Source organism: Pezoporus flaviventris, unplaced genomic scaffold, assembly GCF_033815535.1.
Source record: "Pezoporus flaviventris isolate CSIRO_AGI_PZ_B2104156 unplaced genomic scaffold, CSIRO_AGI_Pfla_v1 ptg000008l, whole genome shotgun sequence".
Taxonomy (NCBI): domain Eukaryota; kingdom Metazoa; phylum Chordata; class Aves; order Psittaciformes; family Psittacidae; genus Pezoporus; species Pezoporus flaviventris.
This window is the reverse complement of record NW_026892556.1, coordinates 2159564-2183574: the sequence shown is the minus strand read 5'-3', so window position 1 is coordinate 2183574 and position 24011 is coordinate 2159564. Positions and strand designations below refer to the sequence as shown.

The window sequence follows — 24011 nt, the reverse complement described above, 5'->3', positions numbered from 1 at the left end:
GTGCCTGTTGAGGGGCTGGGCTGGCGAAGCCCAGGGAGCAGGGTGCTAGATGCGATCAGGCCGTGATCGTTTCTCTCATGAAGATAAACTGGCCATTGTTGCCAAAAATAAATGTTAGTGTTCCAAATCCACACTTCAATAGCACCAGCTCATTAGAGATGCATATCATTTGGCTCCGGTCCCACACCTTCCAGCTTGTTATAAATATGCAGTTGCTGCTGGCTCTACCCCAATCATCTCTGCAATCAGAGCTTTTAATTAGGTTAATTAAATTGTATCAAACCTCGCAGGGACGCAGTTCACTGATGCTGATGAGGCAGCCAAAACAGACCTTAACTCTAGCTCTAATGAAGGCCCTGCTGCAGCTAATGACAATGCATAATAAATTAGAGCTTCCCTAGAAAGGTGCATCAGGGCTTGTGCTTCAGTAAATCATGATCTATATGCACTAAGTTCCTAGTTCAGTCTTTAGGTCTGCCAAGCCAGGGCCAGCCTGGGAATATGATCTCACTGAATAATGGGCTCCTACCTGCTCGAAGCAGCGCTGCTCACCTTGGTGTTCTCAAGGCACTAAAGGCTTTGGGTATGTAACTGTAGAGATGGCAAGCAAGCATCAGCTGCTTTCACCTTGTGCAGTATTGGGTCTGCTCTGATGTCTGCCTTCCCCTTATCTGAATCCCTCTGTGATGGAATCTGGGGAGGAAAGTTCTGTTTAGAGGGAAATGGGGGCCGCGTCCAAGTGCGTGGCAGAGGGGCTGGGGATGATACCGTGTGGCCAGGCTGTTCCTGGCTGTTTGCAGCCCTCATCCTGCTCCCAGCCAGGTGAGGAAAGGTGCGGGTGGCCAAGGAGCCTGTGGAAAAGGGATGTGCAGAGAGGCTCAGGGCAGCCATTAGTCATTCCCCATTTACATCCTGCTCTTTCAACTCCCTGCTGTGAAGCCGGCTGGAGCGGAGGAGCTCCACCACCCTTTTCCCCCTGGTGCCCTGGGGCAAGTCACCTCAGCTGAACCTGGCTGTGAGGACAGCAGGGTCTTGGTGACCGTCAGAGCCAGCTGGAGACGGCTGCGATCCCACTGCTGGACCGCTGCCCCATCCCGGGACCAGCATCCTGCGGGCGACCTTGGGATCGGGATGGCCAGCGGGAGCTGGGCTCATGGTGAGTGGTACAGCACACACGGGCACGGCGGTGGGATGGGGGGATCAAAGCTTCTCTGCTCCACTGAAGGAAAGCGGTGAGGAGAGCTCTGGGGTTTCCAAGTGTTCCCAACAGCGATGGGGCAAGAGATGCTGCTGTGGCGGTCTCCAATCTGGTTCAGGCTCGGAAAACAGGGCCTATAGGAAATCACCCCTGAAGCCCAAGGGCTGGTGATGGTTCTGCTGTGAGAAATATATTGGTGCAGTTGCCTAGAGATAATCCTGCAAGTGTTTTAATGTAGCCTGCTATTAAGTTTTATAGACAGTCATTATCAATTGAGCTCTTCAGCCTGAACAAGGGATTCCATGAAATTATTATATGGCACGGTATTATTGTGAGTCACCTGAAACCTGAGCTGTGAATCTGTGGGGTATTTTGATATCTGTATCTTGCAAGCTGCAGGGAATCTCCTTGCTAAAGAACCTGTTGGTTCAGCCTCCGATGCTATAATTACCACAAGCAGAAAATAGCTGTGGGCTGTTTCTCTCTGTCTTTCCCCCACCAGGGCCCAGCTGGAGGATGGCAGATCCCACCAATCTAAACCCCACGCTTTACATCTTGCACTGCGGCCGAGTGGGCTGGGTGCTTTGCTCGGTTATAAGGTATTGACCCTTCCCAGGCCCTTGCAGAAACTTTTCAGTGCTTTAGGGTGAGGGAGATAAGCTAAGGGCTTTGGGAGTCAACCCAGGAGCAAGGCTGTAGGGAGGTGTTTGGCTCTTTGCGGTGTATCTAGTCCTGTTCTTAAGATGCTCTCAGTTCCCTTCTGCATCTTAGAGGCTCTTTTTATGTGTCCCCCTATGAACTAAATCTTTCTTGAACCTTGATGACCTGCATATGATGCTCCAGATGAAGTCTCATGACAGTACTATAAGATGCCCCATCCCTGGCAGTGTTCAAGGCCAGGTTGGACACAGGGGCTTGGAGCAAGCTGCTCCAGTGGAAGGTGTCCCTGCCCGTGGCAGGGGCTGGAACTGGATGAGCTTCAAGGTTCTTCCCAACCCAAGCCAGTCTATTATTCTATGATACTTCCAGTGTTACCTCCTGATACACTGGCTTTTTCCTCCTGGCAGCCTGAAGTCATTCTGTGATTGCACCCAGAAATTTTCCCCCTTTTTTCTCATTATTTTACATGTGGAATCAGCATTAACAGGAACTTGTGTAAGTGCACACAGCTGCCATGTGAATAAGCCCCCAACGTTCCTATGAAAGGTTAATTGTGAAGCTGAGGATCCAAACCTCACCATAAACCCTTCCCTGTCCTTGCTTATTGTCTCAAATCAACCGCTTCGGAGCGTGGTGTTTAACCTGCTGTGGCATTTTCAGCATCAACAGCCCAGGGGTTGCACAGTAACTGTGCAACACAATGCTGGCTGTTGGCCCGATAAGAGCTTGGTTGGGTTTAACTCTTTGAGGTGCTGCACTATTTTGTTGGGAGCTGCAGGTGGAAGCTCAGGGATCAGCGTCCACCAAATCCTTGAAGGCTGGAGGCAGGAGCAGCTGATTGTGCACGAGAGCTGGCACCTCTTTGCAGTCTGTTGTGGCCACAAGGTGATAAACAGCTCCCCAGCCCACTGGATGGGTAACCTTGGCTTCTGAGGCCAAGAAGTCTGCTCAGTGCAACACCACGGAGGTAACTGTGCTCCAGCTTCCTTTTGTCAAGACTTTCATGGTTTTCCCCAAGGAAAAGTGACTCTGAGGAGGAACCACTTTTGCTTCTCATACCCTGTTCAGTGAACATGAGGCTGTTGTGTAGCTGAGCTTGCAGTGGGGATGAGAACTACCAACAGGAGAATAAGAGGTATGGTGACCTATAATTTTCCATAGTGAAAGCACTGGACCGCTCAAAGCCCCCCAGCTACCTACTGCATCCCATGTCTTGCTCCTTTACTGGGAAGGGATGGCTCTTTCCCAGGGATTAGGTCATTTGTGCCCATTGCAACACTCGTTCTACCAATGGGGTCAGAGGCACAGCAGGCATTCTGAGTGCCAGGCTGGGTAGCTGGTTTTGGTGGGGTTATCTTTTGGCTCTCAGCTGCAGTAATTCCTTGAGGGTCTTCCAATGGGACTGCTGGTTTTCCTTCCTGTCCTCCCCCACTCGATGCAGGTAAAATGAATCAGGGATAAGGAGCAAATGCTTATCCATTCAAATCTCAGTCGAAGAGATTTCATTTCAAAGACACACAGTGTCGTGGGGACCTCCATGCACGTTTTAAAACCAATTGCAAGGTCCCCAAACCATACATGAACTTGGGAGTTTCTTGCATGAACTTGAAGGGGTTTCTTCCGTGAACTCGGGGTTTCTGAGGCTCTGGCTTCTCCCTCCTCTCATTCTTTGTATTTCTCCCATCATTGCCGAGTTGAGCTTTCAAAACCAAGGGATTTCACTTACCAAATCTTCAGGTTCTATTAAAAACGAGACCCCGAGACGCGCAACCGGCCCCGATGCCCCCCCCCCCACCATCGGCCCCGCCGCGGCGCGCTGCTGCCCTCTGCCGGCCAGGCCCTGCCACCGCTTCCCGCAGCACAGAGGGGGCGTCTCGATGGGAGAAGCAACTTCCATAGGGAAAAGCGTTGGAAGTTTCGGTCGTGCGTTTGTTTCCCCGTGAGGAAGGAGGAGGGGAGGCTTTCTCCCATGCGGTGTGTTCAGTTTCCCTCCTGCCCTTTGGGTTTGAAGCACGCCAGGAATGGTGACATGGCAAAAACCTCACCCTCAGCACTCCCTACTCACTGTTGGGAGCAAAGCATAGTGATTCTCTTACTCCTCCACAGGAGAAAACTCCCCCATCATTGCCAGCTTGGGAATGTCTGCAATGGCAGGAACAACCTGCAGCTGAGCACGTAAAAAGCTGTGTTTCATCCAGGAGAGCTCCCAAAGTGGGAAGAGCATCTTTTTTTTTTACCATCTTGCATGGGCATGTGCTTATTATTGGCAGAGGTTGTACAAGTGATAGAGATAAGAAAAGGAATGTTTACACCCAGGCTTTCCCAACTTGTCTGAACTGCTCCAGGACGCTCAAGGATGCATCTTCATTGTTCTGGGTTGAAACCCCCTTCCAGCTACCAGCATTCCCACAGGATCACAGCAACAAGGACAGCTGCCTTTGGTATTGTCGTATTGTCTCTCCATTTCAGTATCGCCTCTGTTAGAACATGGTGGGCAATGCTGGTAGTTTAGCATGGCACAGCACTGCCCCATCATGCAGCAGAATGAGCACAAACAGCTCCTTGGCAATGAAAGTTACTCGAGAGTTTTTGGAAGGAGTGTTTGTCAGCAGAAACAATTCCCTGGCTCTAGCACCCTTCCAGAATAAGCTTTGGCCAACGTGGTGCCTGACTTTAGAAATTCAGCCTTTGCAATGCCCTTCAGCTCATACGCTTTGAAGTGAAATACTTTGTGTAGATGAAGCAGAAACTTAGAGGGATTTTGGAGTGGGGGGAGTGACTAGAAGGGTAATAATTCACCTTTAACCTGCTTGAAAAGATAGCTGCAGAGCTAACCTGAAATCTCTTCTGGTTTTGGATGTATCACGGACCATGGAGCCGAGCACAGGCAGCCCAGCGCAGCCCTTCTCCCAGGCTCTTAACTTCGACCTTGACTTCTCAAGGATTGTTTATGGTGTGTATTACTGGGCCATTCAGGCACCTCCTGTGGCTTCCCACTGTAAACACCAAGAGAACAAACTCTGATTTATTTATCAATTCATTAGATACAACATATTTATGGCTACCGCAGGCCCACAGTGATTTGTTTTAACAAAGTGCTAGGCTGCAGTGAAAAACAAAGGGATGTGGTGCCTCACTTCTTCCTAACGTGAATCCTCTTCCTTCCTAAGCAAAGGTGGTAGCATTTATTCAATGGAATGGCTAACGTTTCCTCTGGAATTTGAACTTGTAAATAGCTGGCCCGTTTGTTGTCTCTTTCTTCACCTTCACTTTATGAGTTTTGTCCTGGAGGAAAGAACAAGAAAACCGTATTTGTTGCCATGTAAGAAAAAATAACCCACCCAGCCTCAGAGAAATAAGAAAATCCCTGTGTGAGACCGATGAGGCATCAATGAAAAATGTGTGAATTAGTGAAAAATCAGTGAAAAATGACAAGGCCATTAGTGAAAAATTCCAACAGTTTAGCTGGGAATTATATTTCTGCCTGTTCTTTCCACCTTTAGGTTGTCAGGCACCATCTGGTTTGTTCACAAACTGCTGATGTGGTAAGACTCGGACTAGTAGATATAATTTCCTAGCCATGGCACAACTGGAATGCTTCATCTCCTTGCTTTTTCCATACTAAAAGAGGATTACTTACTTTCAGGAGTTATCTGGAAGTGTCAGTATAAAATCAGAGTGAAGAAGCACACACATACAAAAGTGTACATACAAAAGAACCTTAACAAAACAGATTCAAAGAACCAGAATGAAATCCCTCACCAAAAGATCTTTACGTGTCTGGATCTTCTGTGCAACAACAAACATGGCTTTCTCCCTTTCAATGCGCTGCTTCAGGAGGTCGTACTGATTCTTCCTTTGCTGGGCTAATTTCTGGAGGAACAAAACCAGAAGCTGTTTTAAGACAGAAAGGAACAGGACTCTGTGGTCCATAACTGACCTCTTCTGAGGCACTCAGACCTCACAAGCATTCAGTACAGTTTAAAAGCATCATCATATTAAAGAAAGCTGCTTCAGTTTGGTGGCTGGAGTCCAGAGAACCATTTTTAACACCTTCATTTCGAGGTTTTCTGATTAGGACTTCATTCTTTGTTCTTGTTTTAGTCTCCTAAATCATAAAGCCCCAAATCTCTTCAAACCTAGTTTGGATGCTGTGTAACCTTGTTCCCTACATGGCTGGAATTCCACTTCTCTCAATCCTTTTCATTTCAATGTTAAATGCAGGAGAGCACTGAACTCCCCAGCAAAAGCCCAGTTTATCCAGAGGAGAGCAAATAAAAGGAAAGACCAGAGACCAATTCCTGAAATGCCTCAAAATTGCAGAGAGGCTTCTCAAAATGCAACTTGTTTGGTCACGTTTACCTCCTGCGAGTCGATGGCTTTCCCAGCACAGAAATGGTATTAGTGCAGGTGTGATTGAAGTAATTAAATTAAGGAGAACAAATCCCAACACGCTTACAATATGACTCAGACATTTAGAGGAGAAAACTTGTCAGCCTGAGACTCGTCCAACTGCTTTCCTGACAAGCCAAACTGAGAAAGCTGGCAGGAGGAGAGGGACCACAGGGTGTTTGTTATCTGACATCTGATTAGGGAAAAAACAGGTTACCAATTTGCCAATTGGCAATTTGGAATGTTGCTTTTAACCTTACACAGACCAAATCAAGCTTATAGCACTGCCCGATGTTCTAAAGCAATTAAGTGGAATTTACAGTGTTAAAGCTGAGTGTAGCTACTTCTAGGACAGAAATGTTGTGATAACAAAGCATCAGAATCCAAGTGGATTGCATAAGCAATGCAACCTGAAGAGTCATGAAACACTTTATATTAAGAAAGCTGGAAAGTGAGACTATAGCTTAAAGGTTTTTAAGGAGAAAAGGAGAGAGTCAAATCCTGAATCTGAAGCCACTTCAGGCTCAGAACCCAACTGAAAAATACTGTAAGATCAGAAACCTAACAATAGCTGCATCCATGTTGGAATGAGCTTCTTCACATCCCTATTCAGGGATGAAAGGGGTTTTGGGCATGTGTGAGAGGAGATTTGACAGGGAATGATGCAAAAAAAAAAAAACAAAAAAAAAAACACACCTAAAACTGCAGCAATCTAATGAAAAGATAGTGCCATAGGTGTATGTCATGTAAGAGAGAAGTAATACATCAGTTTTGCCAAGGAAACTGCCTAATCAGATCTACACCATTCTGTTCTAGCCTGTATGTCACAGTTCTTGATTTATAATCCACAGTGGACTGGGCTACCAGTGAACAAGTTCTCCACGTCAGTCCAGGAGAAGATTTGACTGTAGGCTCCAGGTACTTGATGATGAAGTGACATCCACCACAGCCTCGTGTCACCAACGTAAGTTTAAAGACAACACAAAACCTTTGTTTCCCTCCACAACAGTCCAACGAATCCTCTTTAGAGCTTATCATATAAAAGATTAAAACATGAAGAAAACGACAATAGCAATAGTGGCAGCACCTTTAAGTGAAAAGGATCAGTAGCTCCTTTCAGTGTCTCTTTCTGCAGCGTTGCAATGGTTGGTCGGTTGTACACTCTGTCTACGAGCTCCGGAAGAGTATCCAGATGAGTTGCAATATCAAACTCCTGAACTATAAATGAGAAGAAAGTTAGGAGTAAACTCCCATGGACCAGCAAACCTTCCAAACATATAGACTAAGAACTGCCAGTGATGGAAGTCCTAGCAGCAAAGCTCCTGCAGAACTGAGGTCTTCTCTAGTAATCAAAAAAGATATCTAAATTATTATTCCTGGGAAAAATAGTATCTTTGTTTACTGTAATGCCATAAAGAAAGCACCACTATATTTTAAACAGCTACAACAAAACATAACAGAACAAGTTTTCTGCTACAACCCATTTAAATCACAGAATCCTACAACGGCTTGGGCTGGAAGGGACCTTAAAGCTCATCCAATACTAATGCCCTGCTACGGCACTAGGGCAGGGAAGAGCTTCTTCCTAAGAGCTCATCTCAGTCTTCCCTCAGGCAGGTTAAAGCCATTCCCCTTGGTCTTTCCCTAGAGGTCCTTGTTCAAAGCCCCTCTCCAGGTTTCCTGCAGCCCCTTTAGGCACTGGAGCTGCTCTAAGGTCTCCCCTTAAGGAGCTTTCTCCTCTCTAGGCTGAACCAGCCCAGCTCTCTCAGCCTGGTTCCAGAGCAGAGCTGCTCCAGCCCTCGGAGCATCTTACCTTCTTTTCTGGTATCAAAGAAGAACACGTGCTTGTTGGGACTCTTCCCCTCCACGTCCAGCAGATGGAGCTCCGACTTCAGCCTCTCGATTTTCTGCAGGCAGGAAGTTAACGTGTTTTGCCAGACATTCATGACAAGGTAAATAACGCCTCCCTGTTTGTTTCTCAAGCATCAGAACTCTTCCTTTCTTTTTAATCTTTGAAAACACATCTAGTCTATATTTATGCCGTGTCTTCATAACCTTTTGGGTAGAGGCTAACAGTAATTCCTGGTACTACCCCGCCAGATAGGTACAAATCAATTTTCACAACAGGAAGTTATCTCTGCGGCGGACGAAGCAGGAATGATCACCATGAATTCACTAGCTAAAGTATGAAGGCAAATCCAAAGCTTTCTCTTTATTACCTGCAGTGATGGTGTGTGGATCACCAGCAGAGCATAAAGCATGTCCAGAAGTGGGTTGTATATCTGTTTATTGACTGCCTAGTGTATTCACTATTAGAAGAAAGAGTAAATGTCTAATGTCTGAAATGTGCATAAAAATTTGCCATGATTACCTTTAGGTTTTATACACGCTGACATTTCCATCTACCATTTCCACTATTACACAAATCAGATTTCACTAAACATACATACAATAGCCAACAACACAATCAAAAGAACAATCCTGAGCAAACCCTAAAAGGAAGTGAAGTGTTACCTTGGCTTCTGCCACTCTCTTCATTTCCACATATTTAATATCCTGCGTCCTCATCAGTTTGACCTGTTCAGGAGTCACTTCATCCTTTGGCAGCTTTTTAATATGAACTCCATCCTAAAACCAGAGAATATGGCACATACAGAGAGATACCATTCAGCTATGGGTCCTAATAATAAACCCAAAAGATCCTTTTTGCCCTTTGCCCCTCATGTTCTTCAAAGCTTTCCATAGGCACCAAAGCAGATCTGCTAATCTATTTACTAGTTCATAATGAAAACCAACACAAGGTTGAGAAAACACGATGTTACTCACAGCAACTGAATGTAACCCTGCTTGAAGGCAGTTTAGTTTCTCACCTTCAGCTCTGCACGTATCATTTTAAAGTAGAACTCATCGGGATTCTTGTCCAGGGCTTTCTTTTGAAGCGCTCTGAGGGCATTCTGCTTCTTGTGGTAGTCACTAGGAGAGAAAGCCAACACAACCAACCCAACCCATAGATGTTGTTCAGCAGTTTCGCCATGTTCACAGTCCCTGATGAGATGCCGAGTCCTTCAAAGTGATGCTCAGATCTTTGAGACACCAACAAATGACTTGAGCTTTACGGTTTATTCTTTATCTAAGCTGGAAATGAACACTGTCCAACAACAGGACATGGAAACACATTCACCCATCCTGCGAAGCTCACCGAGCTGCTCAGGCCTCCTCGATCTACAGGATCAGGCATTAATCATAGAATAGTTAGGGATGGAAAGGACCTTAAGATCATCCAGTTCCAACCCCCCTGCCATGGGCAGGGACACCTCACACTAAACCATCTCACCCAAGGCTCTGTCCAGCCTGGCCTTGAACACTGCCAGGGATGGAGCATTCACAACCTCCCTGGGCAACCCATTGCAGTGCCTCAGCACCCTCACAGGAAAGAGTTTCCTCCTTAGATCCAATCTGAACTTCCCCGGTTAATGACGGAATATAACGCTTGCGAGTTTTGATTAACCAACTTTGCAGCCCTCGCCCTCCCCGTTCCCTTTCCCCCGGCTCAGCCACGGGGACACTGGACCGGGTGAGGGCCCTGCCTGCAGGCCGGTCCGTGCTCGACGGTACCGAGAACACCGGCTCCTGTGCGACCACCAAGCGCTGGCTCCTCCCCGCGGCCCCGCCGTCCCCGGACCCTTCCCACCGGGAGCCAACGCTCCGGTGATGCCCGGACTCCCCCCTCCCCTCCCCGCCACCAGCGGCTTCACCCCGGCTCACCGAGCGCGGAGCCTGTAGTCCTTCTTCTTCTCCAGCAGCCCCAGCTTCCTCCGGGAGGCGGGCTAGGAGGGGAAGCACAGAACGGCATCAGCGGCCGTCAGCACCGGTAACTCCCGCCGTGGCCCGGCCCGGGGCACTGACCTGTGACCGCTCGCGGTGCGGGCGCTGCTTCGATTTCGACGCTTTCCTGAAGGCGGCCGACATGGCGGCGGGCTCCGACGGCCGGGCTCAGGCCTGCAACTCCCCGGTACCGGTGATCCCGGCGCTGCCTCCGTGCCGTGACCGGAAGGGGCGGAGCTTCGGCGTCAGGGGTCGCGCGCGAGGCTCGCCGGGAGATGGCGCCGTCTCCATGGCGACAGCGGGACCAGGCGGGCCCGGAGCGCTCCCCGTGCCCGGTTAGGCCCCGCCGCCGCGGGGGTTGCACGGTCATGAGGGTCCGGCTGAGAGCAGGGACCCGCGGCCCTTCTCGGTGGAAGGGTCGCCCGGGGGGACCCGAGCTCCCGCTCGTCCTCAGCGGCCCCGGTGGGGCTGGTCTGTGCAGGCCGGGCCCCGCACTGCAGCCCCGGTGACCGGTGTGGGGAGGCCGAGCGGCTCCCTGCCGTGCTCCGCGTACGGCTTGTACAAGCCCGCAGGGCCGGAGGTGGAGGGGACAGCTCGTGGGGCCGGGGACCTAAACCGGGGCGCCCCTGCGGTGCAGCAGCTCCGTCTCGGGGGTAGAACACCCTGCAGCTGCCGGAGCCCCCCGCTGCCGCTCCTCCGTCCCGCGGAGCCCCGGTACCAGCTCCAGCGCAGCCTCCTCCCGGCTCTCGGAGCGCGGGCTTGTGCGGGGCGGGCACCGGACGGCCCGGCCCCAGCCCCAGCCCAGCCCAGCCCGCCGCCCCTCGGCCCCGCCCCGGGCTGGGCGCCTGCTCCGCGGGGTTGGGGAGCACAGCGGAGCGTAGCCGGGGTGAGCCGAGCAGCGCCTGCCCATCGCCGGGAGAGCGAGCGTGAACGTCGGTCAGGTGGGTCGGGTCGGGTCGGGTCGGGTCGGGTCGGGACGGGACGGGCAGCACCGTGCTGGGGCAGCGGCCGTGGAGGGAGCTGCCCCCCGGTTCCCCCCCCAGCAGCCCCGGGCGGGCCGGGGGTTGTCCCGGAGCGGGGGGAGTGGGTTTGTGTGTGTGGAGGGGACGGTGCCTCCGCCGCGGGTGTCCCGGGCGCGGCCGGGGGGCCCCGCGGGACCTTGGCTTGTCGGTAGCCGGGATGCAGCTCGCCCCGGGAGCCGCGGTCGGGTTTGGGTGGGAAGCACAGCTCGCACCGCTTTCTGAAAGGGAAAAACCCACTCTTGGGGCCGTGTCCCTTCCCTAGGCTGCGCGGTTGCAAAGCTTAAGCTGTGTTTTATTAAGCAAGCTCTGAAACTTTACCCAACCAATAAACTCGGAAGTAAACTTAAACCAAATGCTCCAACGTAGCGCAGGGAAACGTTCAACACATCCTCAATGGTTGCTATGTTCCCAGAGAATCCCAGGGTGGGTACAGGGAAGGACTGCTCCAAGCCTTGCTTTTTGTGTGTGTTGTGTTAAACAAAGACTCTGCAGTCATGGTTTGGATCTCGCTATTAAAAACCAGCTCAGCATCACTTCAAACCGGGTTGGGGTTTTCACTAAGCACAGTGTTGTTTCAGATGATTGCGTTTTCTTTCAGGTGATGTTTTCTCTTTTGGTTGCCAGTTTAGTTGGTGTTTTGTACTTGTGGTTACATTAATCACTTTGACTCTTCCATGAGAATTCACTTTAGAGTTACCCTGGGTGAAGTGTGTTAGCAGGAATTACTCCCCGCTGACTCACAGCTCAAATGGATGGTGGATGTTGGTTACTTATCTTCGCAGTGCTGCTTTGATACTGAGGTCTCCATCCTTTCAGAGCTGAATGTAATGCCTTCGCTGTTTCCCAGGTTTGAAAATCATAAAGAAATCTTCCCAAAGTGGAAAACCTCTCCCAGGAGCAGAGGGAAGGCGGCCCCAGAGCAGGCCCATGTGATGGATGCAGGATCCTGCTGGCAGCTCACTCCATTAGAGACCAGTTCAGGGAGATTTAGTTTTCAGACTCCTGTACCAAGTACTAGCAATCTGTGGCTCTTCCAGCCCCTCCGGGCATGGGATTGTCAGATATTCCCTTTGCTGTTCATTTTTGAGAAGTGTTTTCTTGGATATGTCCTTAGGGGTCTCCTGTATTTAAATATCTGCCTCTGGCATGAGTAATCTTTTCTCTGATGTTCACAACAGTTCACAACAGTTCAACACAACAGTGTTGAAGCTGCCTCATTTCCCTAAATTAGTCAAAATGTGGTTTGACTTCCTGATAGGCAGGACAGCAGGAAAGGGGAAGTCTGACATTTCTCCTGTCTTCGTTTTGTGCCATTTTCCTTCCTTTTCCTAGGATGGAGACTATTTGGTTCTCTTGCTCGTGTTCTTGGCTACTTCCTTAGAGACACAGAGTTGTGAGCATTGGTTTAATTCTTTCCCAGCTAGGTCTGTAATTTTGTATGCTTTTAAGACTGGTGGCATAGCACAGGAGACAAAAATACAGGCAGTGTAGTTCGTTGTGGGCACTAATTATAGTGGGTGCTCTGCTGCAAAAAGTATGTTTTGGAATAAGGACTCCTTAAACCTGCACATAGGGAGTGGTGCGGACACACCAAAGGCAGGGTGGTGCTTGGAAATATCCAGAATTCCCTAGCAGGAAGCCCTGTGAACAGTTCCATGGCCTCAGCTGCTGGAGCACCGCTGTCTCTCCATGCTGGATGTTTTTGGGGTGCCTCTTGGGGGAAGAGCTGTGAATCTCCCCTGCCTGCAGAACAGCACTGAAGAGCTGAGCAGGGACTGGTGTGCTGGAGATAGGCTGGTTCCTTGGTCTCTGGGAGGACAGTAGGTTCCTGCCATTCCCTCTGCAGGGTTTGCAAGCATCTGCAGCCCGTCTGCTGTCAGCTCTGCTTCCTGTTTACGCTGCAGTTGGGTTTAGAGCAGACTGAAACAGCCATGCTGCCCGTCAGTGGGGTGGCCCTACTACCCAGGATCATCATAGGGAAGAAAGCAGGAGGCTTCCCTGGCCCGTGTCATTGTGGTTGGCCTGACACAGAGTACCAGCCTTGTGTGCCTATGGGCAGTGTTCACTGGTCAACAGATACCGGAGGGGTATGAGCTCAGTGATGTTCTTTGGGTTTTGGACCTGGCAGCTTTAAGATAGAGGTGAACCCTTAACTGATGGAGGCAGGGACAACTCTGGGGGCAGGTTACTGAAATTCCCAGTGCACCAACTGTGGAAACACTTGGTTCTGTTTAGAGCCAGGACTTGCTCGCCTGCAGGATGCTTTGTGCTGTGTTCCTAATTGCAGCTGAGCTGGTGCTGTTACGTGGCCTGCTGGTGTTTTTGAAATGCCAGCAGGAAAAAGGGATAAATGGATTCCTTCTAGTCCTCAGGTGATTCCCTCCTCATCTCTCTGGAAAAGGACTTTGATGGTAATCACAGCACTGATACACAAGATTTTCATGGCGCCTGGTGGGGTCCCCATCCATGTCTGTGGGATTTCCACTGTTCTTGGCTTGCATGAGTTCATGCTTGAGGAGCCCTGATTGCAGCAACAGCCTTGGAGAGAGACATGAGCATAAACCTTGTGCCTCTGCTTCACTTTTTGTGCAAGACATTTTCCACGGGCGTAAAAGCTGTTTATGGAAACCTGGGGACTGACTGGTCTGAATAAAAGCCGAGCTTCTCCACCGAACAAACAGTTCCAGAGCTTCTTATAATTGCTCACATAAGGAAACCACTTCTCTGGTGTTCAGCAGTCAGTATCCATGGTTGGTATCCATAGTTCTTGGACTGGCTGTGCCCACCACAGAGCACCCACCTTGGTCTGGGGAGAGGGTGGTGCAATGCCATTTGCAGTTTTGCTCAGCATTTGACTCCAGATCTCAAGCTGCTACACCTCGTTCCTTGGGGGCCTTTGACTATTTCTGCTGAAAGAGATGCAGTTTCGATGGCCAAAATGGAAAAAGTCAGAGAGAACTTGTCAGTGTTTTGCCTGGTGAGGTCATGAAAACAGATGTAAATGTTTTACTCTGGTTAAAAAAAAAAGACAGGTAGAACAATAGACCCCAGCTGCATCTAGGAAAGGGAAGAGACCAATTGTTAGGGGACAGAGAAATGTTACCAGTACTATGTAATGTTGAGATTGCTGCCAGGAATCCAGGATAACTTTTAAAGGCTAGGACATTGGAGTACGAGGGCTGAGATTTTGCAAGCAGAGGGGTTCAGCTGCACGTGCTGTGGTGGTTTCAGTGGAACTTGGGCCAACCCTGACAGCTCTGGCTGCTCTCTGGGAAGCAGCTGCCCTGAAGCCGCTGCAGAGCTCCCCGTTGTGTCATTCCGTGGAGGGGAGGTGGTGTTTCCCATGAAGGCTCATCTATACTTGCTAGACTTTGTCCATTAAGCAGTGGCTCTTTAGCTGCACTTGGAAAGAAAACTGCTCCGTTGTGCAGAGATGTAGTTGCTGAGAAAAGTCTTTGGGCTTTGTTTCTTCTCTTCCTTCCTCTTTGCGCTGGTTTTTGCCAGGTGTAAAATACAATTGTCAGCAGTTTACAGGGAGGGGGAGTGTCAGTTTTCCTGTTGAAGAAAATATCAAGGGGCTGATTGTGAAAAGAAAGGGGAAATTGAAGAATGCCACATGGCTTCCACCTTCCTGTATTTCATCCTAGCAGAATTGCCTCTGCTTAGTGACTCACTTCGTGTCTGTGGATATTTGCTAAATGGAGAAAAGGGGTTTAACAAATGATTCTGCCCTTGCTCAACAGGAGCCCACTGAGAGGATAATATTACTCTGGGAGCAATTGGAAGGATGCGTCCATTAGGGCTAAGTTAATAGTTAATCAAGAGCTATTTAGAAATGTTTTAACATAAAATCCAAACAGCAATGTAATAAAAATCCTACAATTTATGGTCTTGTTCTTACTGCAGCCTTGCTTTGGCTTCATTTGGCCTGTGGTCATGAACATTAACTCACATCATTTTTTATTTGCCTCTGATTACGGTAGATTGTCTTCTGCAAGTTGCAGTGATTTTATGCAAAGTATTTTGAACTTCTCAGCTAAGAAAATACTGATTCTTAAATCAGCACCAGGGATGAATATGAACTCTGGACCCTTCTGGTTGGTGTCAGTGCTGGATGGAAGCTTGTTGGTGTTTATGCCCAACCTGCCCAGTGCCAGTTCTGTTCAGGAACATAAATTATCTTCCAGCACCAAATCTAAGGCTGATGCCAAGGACATAATCTTAACTGCTTCCTAACTTAGTTGTGAACTAAGCCTGAGCTGTAAGCCAGAGGAATGTGCTGTATCTAACCTGGAGCCATTAGCAGCCTCCAATGTCATAAATCCAGGGAGCGGAGAAGCCAGTGCAGGTGACTGGACAGCTGGAGCTGTTTTCTCTACACACGAGGGGGAAAGGGACCTCTGAATAGCTCAAGGAAGTGCTCAGTGTGGTTGGAACGGCCGCAGATCTGCTTCCCTAGTGCTTCCTTCAGCACATGTTACACTTGACCCTGCCAGCACTAAATGCCAATAGGAGTCAAGTCATTGTCCCCAGTGGCAGATTAGACTGCGTGGCCATTGTTGGGAGTCCAAGATTTTCCTCTCTTGCTCTGTTTAAGTGACTGCTTGGATGTGTGGCCAAAGTAAACATGAGCTAATAAAAAATGTAGAGATAACAGATAGAGACTAGCCATTGTGGACTAAGCAGGCATGCTGTGGCCCAGAGATGTGTGAGTTTTGCTTGCAGCTTTTCTGCTTCGGTTTTGAAGCTCAGTTACCTGGAAAGGCAGTGATACAGATCAAGTATAACTTCCTTTCTATTGTGTGAGGGGAGCTATATTTATGTGTAGCTTTTGAATTGGAAAAGGGATCTGTTAGGCTGCTGCGGATCTAGTGCCTGCCTTGCAAAGTGTAGTGTGAAGACCACATACTAGAACTGCTTCATATGAGAGCTGTGACGGTCCGTGCAGCTTTGGAATACCTTCCTGTGTTTCCTCACAGTCTATTTCCTTATTGGCAATCAATGCATTTTCAGTTGACTTTTTGCTTTTCCATTTACTCAGCACACAGCTGTGAAGCCAGTTGCTGTAAGATAACATTGAGAGAAGGAGTCTGTGTGGGATTGAGAGGAGGTGAGATATCTCAGTGGCTATCAGGAGTGCCTAAACTTATGGTAAAGGAAAGAATGAGACTGGGAGAGGATCAAAAGTCTTTCTGTGTGAAGCCTCTGTAGGGCAACAGGGGTTGGATTGTCCCTGTATTCCTGTGATCCAGTGGTGTTGAATGCTTTATGTTATAAAAGGTGCTGAAGTAAATAGTTGGAGAGCTACTATTTGGGTAATGGCTGGTTTAAGTGCTTGTATGTTGCTAGCATACATAACCACTGTGTGTCTGATAATGGCTGACCTGCTGATGTCCTTCTGTAGTGGCTTTCTTAGCTCTCCTCTTCCCTTTGGCTCTGCTGGGATAGTGTGGTCTTGCACTCCATCTTCCAGCCTCCTCTTGAGTGGAACAGCAAGCGGTGATCAAAAGGTTATAGAGAAGCTGAGGGCTGAGAGTGTGATATGACATTAAAGGATTAAAGGCTGCTGGGCAATAATTACCATAAACAATGCAGACAAGTCCAGATCTAGGAACAGTTTTCCCTCTTTCATCCCAAGCCAGTCATGGCTCATGCTGACAGCACACCTGGAAATGAGGTAACCGAATACTCTGCCCACACTGTTTGGATTTGCTGGGGCTTGGGCACAGACGTAGCATGTGTTTTCTCTGCTCCTGGGCAACCTTTGTTCTCCTGTAGCCAGGAAGTCCTACAGATGAAGTGAGACAAGACAGGGTGCTTCTGTTCCTTTCCCGGGAAGGACGCTCCGAAGCCGCCTGAGGTGTGACCTTCCCAAGAAATACCCTTTCCAAGTGTGGAGATCTTGCTGCTATTGAAGCATGAGGCAGAAACACTTCCAGCGCTGCCTGAACATGTTATTTAGGTCAATTGCAAGGAAGATGGCAACATGAATCAGAAAAGGAATTGGAAGGGGAGGAAAGTCATTAGACAGCACCTTGACATCCCCTGCCAATGCCGGCTTGTACTGTGCCAGCACAGAAGCGCAGTGAGGGATCACATTCATTGTCTTCTGTGATCTGTACACTCCTGCAACTCTGAGTAGCTGGGCTGGGAATAAAAGAGAAGGCTGCATACAAAAGCCTTACCTATACACCTCTTCATCAGTATACATATTCCGTGGTGTATTAACAGATCTCTTGGAGAGATAGAACAAAGTCTCGTTATCCCTCTGGAAAACAAGATACACCAGAGTAATTGCTCTAATTGTCCATTTTGGGTGAATGAGGCCCCAAAAGATGCTTCTGTGGAGGCGCAGTCATCACATTTTGCAGTGGAGCACTGACCAAAGTGGCTGGGGTGAGTGTCCACCAGCTCATCAGCACAATGTGCCTGCTGCACCATGGTAGCACCATGGAGGTTTGATGGTGCATGAGAGTGAAGCAAAGCCAACAGCCTGGGTGCACTGGGCTGGGTGCTGGGCTGAAGGTGGTGGGAAACCTTCTCTATGCGTCCCATTGGGCAGGGCTTTGCCAAGCACTCCGTTTCCCTTCCCAGAGGAAGCAGCCTGAATTTACCCATTGCTCTTTAGAGACCTGTAGGCTAAAACAAATTATTCTTACACAGGAGAAAACATTGGGACCAACCTTAACTGATGAAGCAATTTGCCAGCTTTTAGCCTCAAGGTCCCTCGTCCCGCAGGGCTTTCCAGTGTAATGACTTGGGTCGGTTTCCCAGAAAGATTCTCTTGGATATGTGCTGTTGGCAATACTCTGGCTCATTATGGGCCTCTTTTATTTTTCCAAGAGCCAGCTCTCGTTAGCTTCGTTCTCACAGTATTGTTTTCTTTCTAGAAGAAGCCTTTGCTGGCTCTCCTAAACCATCACATGGGAATTGCTTACTAGCTTAGGTTTATTTTTTCTTGTTTTGACCCAAAGCTGCACTTCGCTCTCCTCTGTAACACTGCCAACATCATTTCCAGTCTCTTTTAAGCATATGTTTTGCAATAATATCTAAACCCTTGGCTCCAAAGAGCTGCCTTACAGAGAGATTAGTATCTTGTAACGAAGGAACTGAGAAGCAAAGAGTGAGAACAAAAGCAGTATCTCCAAAGCCTGTAAATCCACCCTGACCTTTCCCAAAGGCCTCAGCCTAGACTTGAGCGCTTAGCTAGCAGATAGCAGAACTCAGGGTGGACTTGAGTTTGCATAGTCCTCTGCCCAGTCACTGTTTGCTGGAAATGTGCTCTGCACATTGTTGCCATCTGGGCTTGACTGTACTATTCTTGTGATCTCCAGGGAGCCTTCTCTAGCAGAGCTCATCTCTGATGGAAGTCCTCTTTGGCTGACCTTGCAGTGAGGCAAGGATTAGAGATTTGGCAGCAGCATTCTTCATAGGAAGAAAAACGGCTTGGGAAAGGGGTTGTCCTGGCTGGGAAAGAAGGTATGCCACTTGGCAGCTGTGTTCCCCAGGTGTCCAGCTGGGTACGTGGTATTAAACTAGCGAGTGAGGGGGTCAATACTAACGTTTTCAAACCGTCAAGAGCAAAAAGCTACAGGAATGCAAATGCCTTCAGAAAAGCAACTGAAAAACTGCCTTTGCTTTAGGTGGGAGAACTGGATGTAGAGCTGGGAAGGGAGTTGTACAAGGCCATGCAGGAGATTGGCAGCAGTGGTGTGAGTACACCCCATATCTTCTGATATTCATAGAATCATCATAGAATGGTTTGGGTTGGAAGGGACCTTAAAGCTCATCCAGCTCCAACCCCTGCCAAGGGCAGGGACCCCTTCCACTAGAGCAGCTTGCTCCAAACCCCTGTGTCCAACCTGGCCTTGAGCACTGCCAGGGATGGGGCGGCCACAGCTTCCCTGGGCACCCTGTCAAAACCTGTTAAAAAGCTCTTCCTTGGTTTGCATCAGTGCATGTCTGGGAGGCTGTGCCTGACCTGCAGAAATAAGGATTGATGGTTAGAGAACCGGCATCTTCGGAAGTGGGATTTCTCTCCATTTGGGTTGCAGGTGAGCTGAGTTCCAGGTGCATCTTGTGTTTTTGAGTTTGTTGCTTGTTGGTGCGTATGAATATGTATGAATGCACAAATTTCAGCATCTCCCTCAGACTAAATAGCACCAGGGTTAAATGCATTTGCTTTGGTTGAGTCTTCAGCTATGAGGTTTTGTGGCAGATCAGTAAAACTGATGCTCTGGTGAATGTTAAACAGGGCTATTTACACCTAAATCTCCTTCCTCACTGATTCTTCCTTTGTACTGCAGTAGTATCATAGATCTGGTTGCAAATTTCAATGAAATTTGTGCAAAAATGGCTTTAGAGCAGTTTCTGCTTGACAATCCTTGTTGTTGTCCTTGTAAATACACAACTTGATGCACCAGACTAAAATCATACCATCAGAATGGGTTTTCTAGACATGGTTTCTTGTCCTTCTGAATAGACATTTGACTATAAATTTGACTTAAAATTTGTAGTCAGATGTGTTCTGTCACACGGGCAGAACGAGGGCTCCACATGGTGTGAATAACTGCTCCTGGCAGCACTCTTTACCAAAGTAGTAACTAAGTTGGATCTCGTATGTTGTGACCTGCCCGAGGCATCCATTTGCACCAGCTGCTGCAGTGTCCTGGGGAATTTCCTGCATGGCTTTTTAAAGATTTATAGATGCAGGGACAGAAAAAAATGGATCAGAAATCCCACATGCACCATGAAGATCCTTTCCTGATGTTACGTGCTGTGTAGCCATGTTTTCCTCCGAGCTCTTTCCAGCTGGCCTCATCTCTCCATGCTGTTCCAAGGTTTTTACCTTTATTTGCATGAGTGAGCCTGGGGTTGTGGTGTTCTGGTTTGCTCATCCTTTGGCAGGGCAAGCAGGTGAGATGTGCTGAACCTGAAGCTGAGAGTCTGAGCTGCTTACAGAAGGAGATGAGGGCTGGATGTGGGGTTCCAATAGGACGCAGGATCTTCATCTGAATCTAAGTGAGCAATCTGATCTTCAGAGGAACTGAGCTGACTTTGCTTGAAATCAAAGGAATGGTGCTCAGCATCCCTGGAATTAAGAAGCCAAGATACAGGCTGCCACATACAAAACCAAGGCAAGAACAAACCCCAGACCACCTCCAACCTCTGTTCTGAGGCTGTAACTGCTCTGGCTCAGCTCCACAGCCTTTCAGGTATTCCCGTTTGCACTGTGTGCTCACAGACCTCTGTCCTCTTCTAAATCACACTGCTCTGTGCTCCTGACACTTCTATAATGGATTACTGACCACCGAACCTGTGGCACCCATTTGTTTTCTGCTCTCTCCTGCTTGTCCCAGTCCATCCTTAGTGCAAAGTCTCACTTTCCTCAGCCTTTTGCACTCTCCTTAACTGGTTGCAGCTACCTGGAGGCTACTTTTGTTAGAAACTCCCAGCAGATTTCCTGTGATGATCCCAGAGGCTCCTCTCCAGGTCAGCTTTGTCCCTTTGTTTCCCAGGCAGGAAGGACTCCTGCCTTGTGCAGCCCTGGGCTCCTTTGGCCAGCCCTTGTTCAGCCAGGCTCTTGAGAAATCCTAGTGGAGAGTTAGAACCTGGCAGATGGAGACTGTTACCTCATTCCACAAAAATGCTTTGTTATTGAGAAAATGGAAACTGTCTGAGGTTTGGGAGCTGAATAGAGTCATTGGTGTCTGTTTTAACCGCAGCTTGGTGGTGACTGCTGAAAGTTCCCCTCGCCAAGCATTCCCTTTTCCTACACCCATAATCTTCAAGTCATCGGAGAGCTGCAGTGATTTAACTCATTAGCTGAGCGAATGCTGAATGCTGTTGCATACTCTGCAGAAACTCTCCTAAAACCTCAGCATCTTCCAGCAAAAAATGGCTAGCCATAAATAACCCTTTGCAAACTGTTGGCTAGAAAAGTGATCCCTGTGGATACTAAGCCAAATCTAACCTTGTTTTCTGTTACAGTCTCAGCTCTGACTCTTGTTTGCTTGATTTTTCAAAAGCTGTGTTAAGATGATGCAGGAACTTCTTGGAGAGAAAAGGCATGCACAGAGCTTTGTTGTGTTTTATCATTCTTTAACACAGGGATGTGAATGCCAGGTATGAAGGGAGATTTCATCAGTGATTTTATAAAGCAGTTTTCAGCGCTGGGCATTTGGGTGTAGAGGAGAAAGAAGAAGCTATTTGCAAGCTGCTTTTCATATTGCTGTGAATAATGACTTGAGTCAGTCCAGAGGAGCATTAACCGAAATCCAAGACTTGTTTTAGTTAAGATATTTGTATGCATTTGTGAAACTGTGGCATCTGATCCCTCCCGCTGAGAACATTGCATAAGCATTATTCACCAAGGCCCCTAATAGAGCTGAAAGCAGCAGGGTTAGCTCTTTGGAAATAAAATGAACACTTTAGTAATGTATTTTTAAACTAATTAATCTTGGCGGCCCCAATGAATGTCTTCCAGCTGCTGCAGCTGGTTTTTACATGGCTAAATGCTTCGGTGCATAGAAAACCCTAGAATACTGGAAGCAGGAGACATTAAATATTGAATGATTACCCTGGAATGTAAATATGGCCCTGGTATTTTGAATTTGCTTACCCAGATTTCAAGTGTTCACTTAGAAATTCATCGATGAATACAGTTCCAATGTCGTTATCTGAGGAGAAAAGGGACTACTCAGCATCTTCTCTGAATTGCTTTAAATATCGGAGTGGGGTTCAGCACCAGGAATTTGCTTATCTGGATTAATAATCCCAGTTGTTTCGGGCAGAATCTGGGATCAAGATTTCATCTATAATGAGCTGTTTCCTTTCTAGGTCCCTGCTTTCTGTGGGTTTACGCTGTAACTGTTAAAATCCTTTCCAGGCTGAGCTCTGCCTCCTGGGGGCTTTGAGAGGTTTTATTTAATAGAGAATGCAAAAACCCGTTGTAAAACCAAGGAGCAGTTGGTTTTTCAGGCTGTATCTTAGCAGTTTAGAGCCCATTCTAAGTGTAAAACAACCTTATTGGATGATCCTAGCCCACAGGATTTCCCTCATATGAGTGTATTGGAGGTTAGGTAATTTCTCTTGCAGGTCAGATCTGTGTGGCTGCTGATCATGCCATTTTCCACCAAAACAGCATTTATCCTAACTCAGGACTGTTGGTGGAAAAGGTCTTTTTTTAAGGCTCTTCAAATGAAATTGAATAAATAATATTAAATATCTGCCTGAAAGGCCTAATTTCAGCATGGTTGAAGACCAGAATTCCTCCCCAAGATCCACATCTGATGGCAGTATTCCCAGGTGTTGCTTAGGATGGGAAGATGGTCAAGAAAGAACAGCGACAAAAAACATGTGGCTCACGAAATGTTTCCGAGTAGGACAGCTTTTGTCAGCATCATGATCCCATGTACCAGCCTAAACTGCTGACTCTTGCCAGGCTTTTGACTTCACCTTGGAATTCTGCTACTCTCATTTGAGGAAAACATGGCTTTTTCTATTCCTCAGGATTAATCACTTTGAGCTGCTGTGTAACTCCTGGTGCTGCACTACTCCAGTGCCCTCTTCCAACCCAGAGCACTCGCTTTGAAAGCCTGAAGTTTAAATAGTAGGAGCAACTAGCAAAGGCATGGTGTTACTTGGTTGAAAGATGTGCAGTCTGGATTAACTGTACTTGATAACTGAGCAGTACTGTGTCTGTCCATCATAGAATGGTTCGGGTTGGAAGGGACCTTAAAGCTCCTGTCCTTATCATCCTTCTCTTCCTTCCTTTTTTTCCCTGCCTCTGACAGAGCTCAGTTTGTGGAATCTATGTGGACACAGGTCTATAACATGCATTAGTGGGTGTCACGGTTTCCAGGCTGGCAGGGATATGTGCTGCATCTCAGAAGAAGAAAGATGGACAGGGACTTGGATCTTGGTTCCATTTTTAGTTCTCCCAAGCTTGCTTTGTGCCAGAACCCACAGAGGTGCAAATCCCACGAGGGAGATAAAATAACTGCCTGCCCTGCAGGTATTACAAGGGTAAATAATGTTTTTTGCTGGTGACAGCCGTTAGGGAACTGAGGAAGCAACAATCCCATGAGAGTTACGGGATGTTGGATCTGTGGAAACTGAGTGCCCTTTCATTTATGGTCTTGCACTGGATCATCTTATTTGTGTTGTTTGCAGCAGGGAGTCAAGGAGCTAAACTGCTTTCCAAGTAAAGAAACTAATCCATAGTTTGTGTCCTTAAATGTGGATTAGTTATTCTCATCTGCCTCTTCTCTCAGCACAGGGAAATTTCCAAAGAGAAAAGTCAGCCTTTACATTTTAAGGCGTTTCAGTGGCTACCTTTAACTCAGGGAACACTTCATACCAAGAAAATTGCTGCCATGCCTAACTCGGAGTATTCTGGAATACATAGAGTAATAGCAGTACTTACTAAAGAGTCATTACTAGCAAGAAGTACGCAATGTTGCACGTAACTCAGCCAAGAGAAGTTTGATTTCTAGTATTTCTCAACCCTGTGCAAACATCATGTAACTCACAGCAAGATTAAATCTGACCCATCGTGCTTGGGTAGAAGTCTTGGATGTGTTGCTTTTGGAGAGTCTGAGGAGCTGTGTGTGGAAAATCACAAATGCACTTCAGGTTAGACCATATGCACAGGCTATGTGTGTGTGTGTGTGTGTATGTGTCTGTATGCAGAGTCTTTGTACTCTGTGGCTCACCTAAGGAATGATGAAATAAGTGCTTTCAGATCCTTGAGAGCTTTGAGTTTAGAAGATGTAGAGCAAAACCTGAGTAAGATTGGAAGAGGGAAATCCAGAGATTTTTGAGTAACTGGGTCCCAAGTAGATCAAGCTGTTTGACTCACACTGACCCTTTCCAGTGGAAATCAAGGGGTTCTGCTGCTCATCTCATTCACA

General features: G+C 47.9%; 2 protein-coding genes across 3 annotated transcripts in view; one reads left to right on the top strand and one right to left on the bottom strand.

The window, feature by feature from the left end:
• Positions 1-4862: 4862 nt before the first annotated feature.
• On the bottom strand, positions 4863-10254 carry UTP11 (UTP11 small subunit processome component). The gene is made up of 8 exons (XM_061449853.1): positions 10157-10254; positions 10016-10077; positions 9121-9223; positions 8765-8878; positions 8064-8157; positions 7338-7468; positions 5621-5731; positions 4863-5143 (listed from the first exon to the last, which is right to left on the bottom strand). Exons 1-8 carry the CDS (start codon positions 10217-10219, stop codon positions 5060-5062), a joined length of 762 nt encoding a protein of 253 aa, XP_061305837.1. The 5' UTR covers positions 10220-10254; the 3' UTR covers positions 4863-5059.
• A 651-nt stretch (positions 10255-10905) lies between these two features.
• Positions 10906-24011, top strand: part of FHL3 (four and a half LIM domains 3) — a 28367-nt gene continuing 15261 nt past the window's right edge. The window contains exon 1 of one of the 2 annotated variants that reach the window (XM_061449852.1): positions 10906-11016. The gene's annotated coding sequence lies outside the window, so the exon portion shown is untranslated. The remainder of the gene's footprint in view (positions 11017-24011) is intronic. The other variant, XM_061449851.1, reaches the window with a different exon arrangement.

Coding starts and splice junctions, on each gene's coding strand:
- UTP11 (XM_061449853.1), bottom strand. CDS start 10,219: ATGTCGGCCGCCTTCAGGAAAGCGTCGAAATCGAAGCAGCGCCCGCAC. Junction 5,732..7,337: donor CTGATCCTTTTCACTTAAAG/GTGCTGCCACTA, acceptor TTGTTCCTCCAG/AAATTAGCCCAGCAAAGGAA. Junction 5,144..5,620: donor AGACACGTAAAGATCTTTTG/GTGAGGGATTTC, acceptor TCTTTCCTCCAG/GACAAAACTCATAAAGTGAA.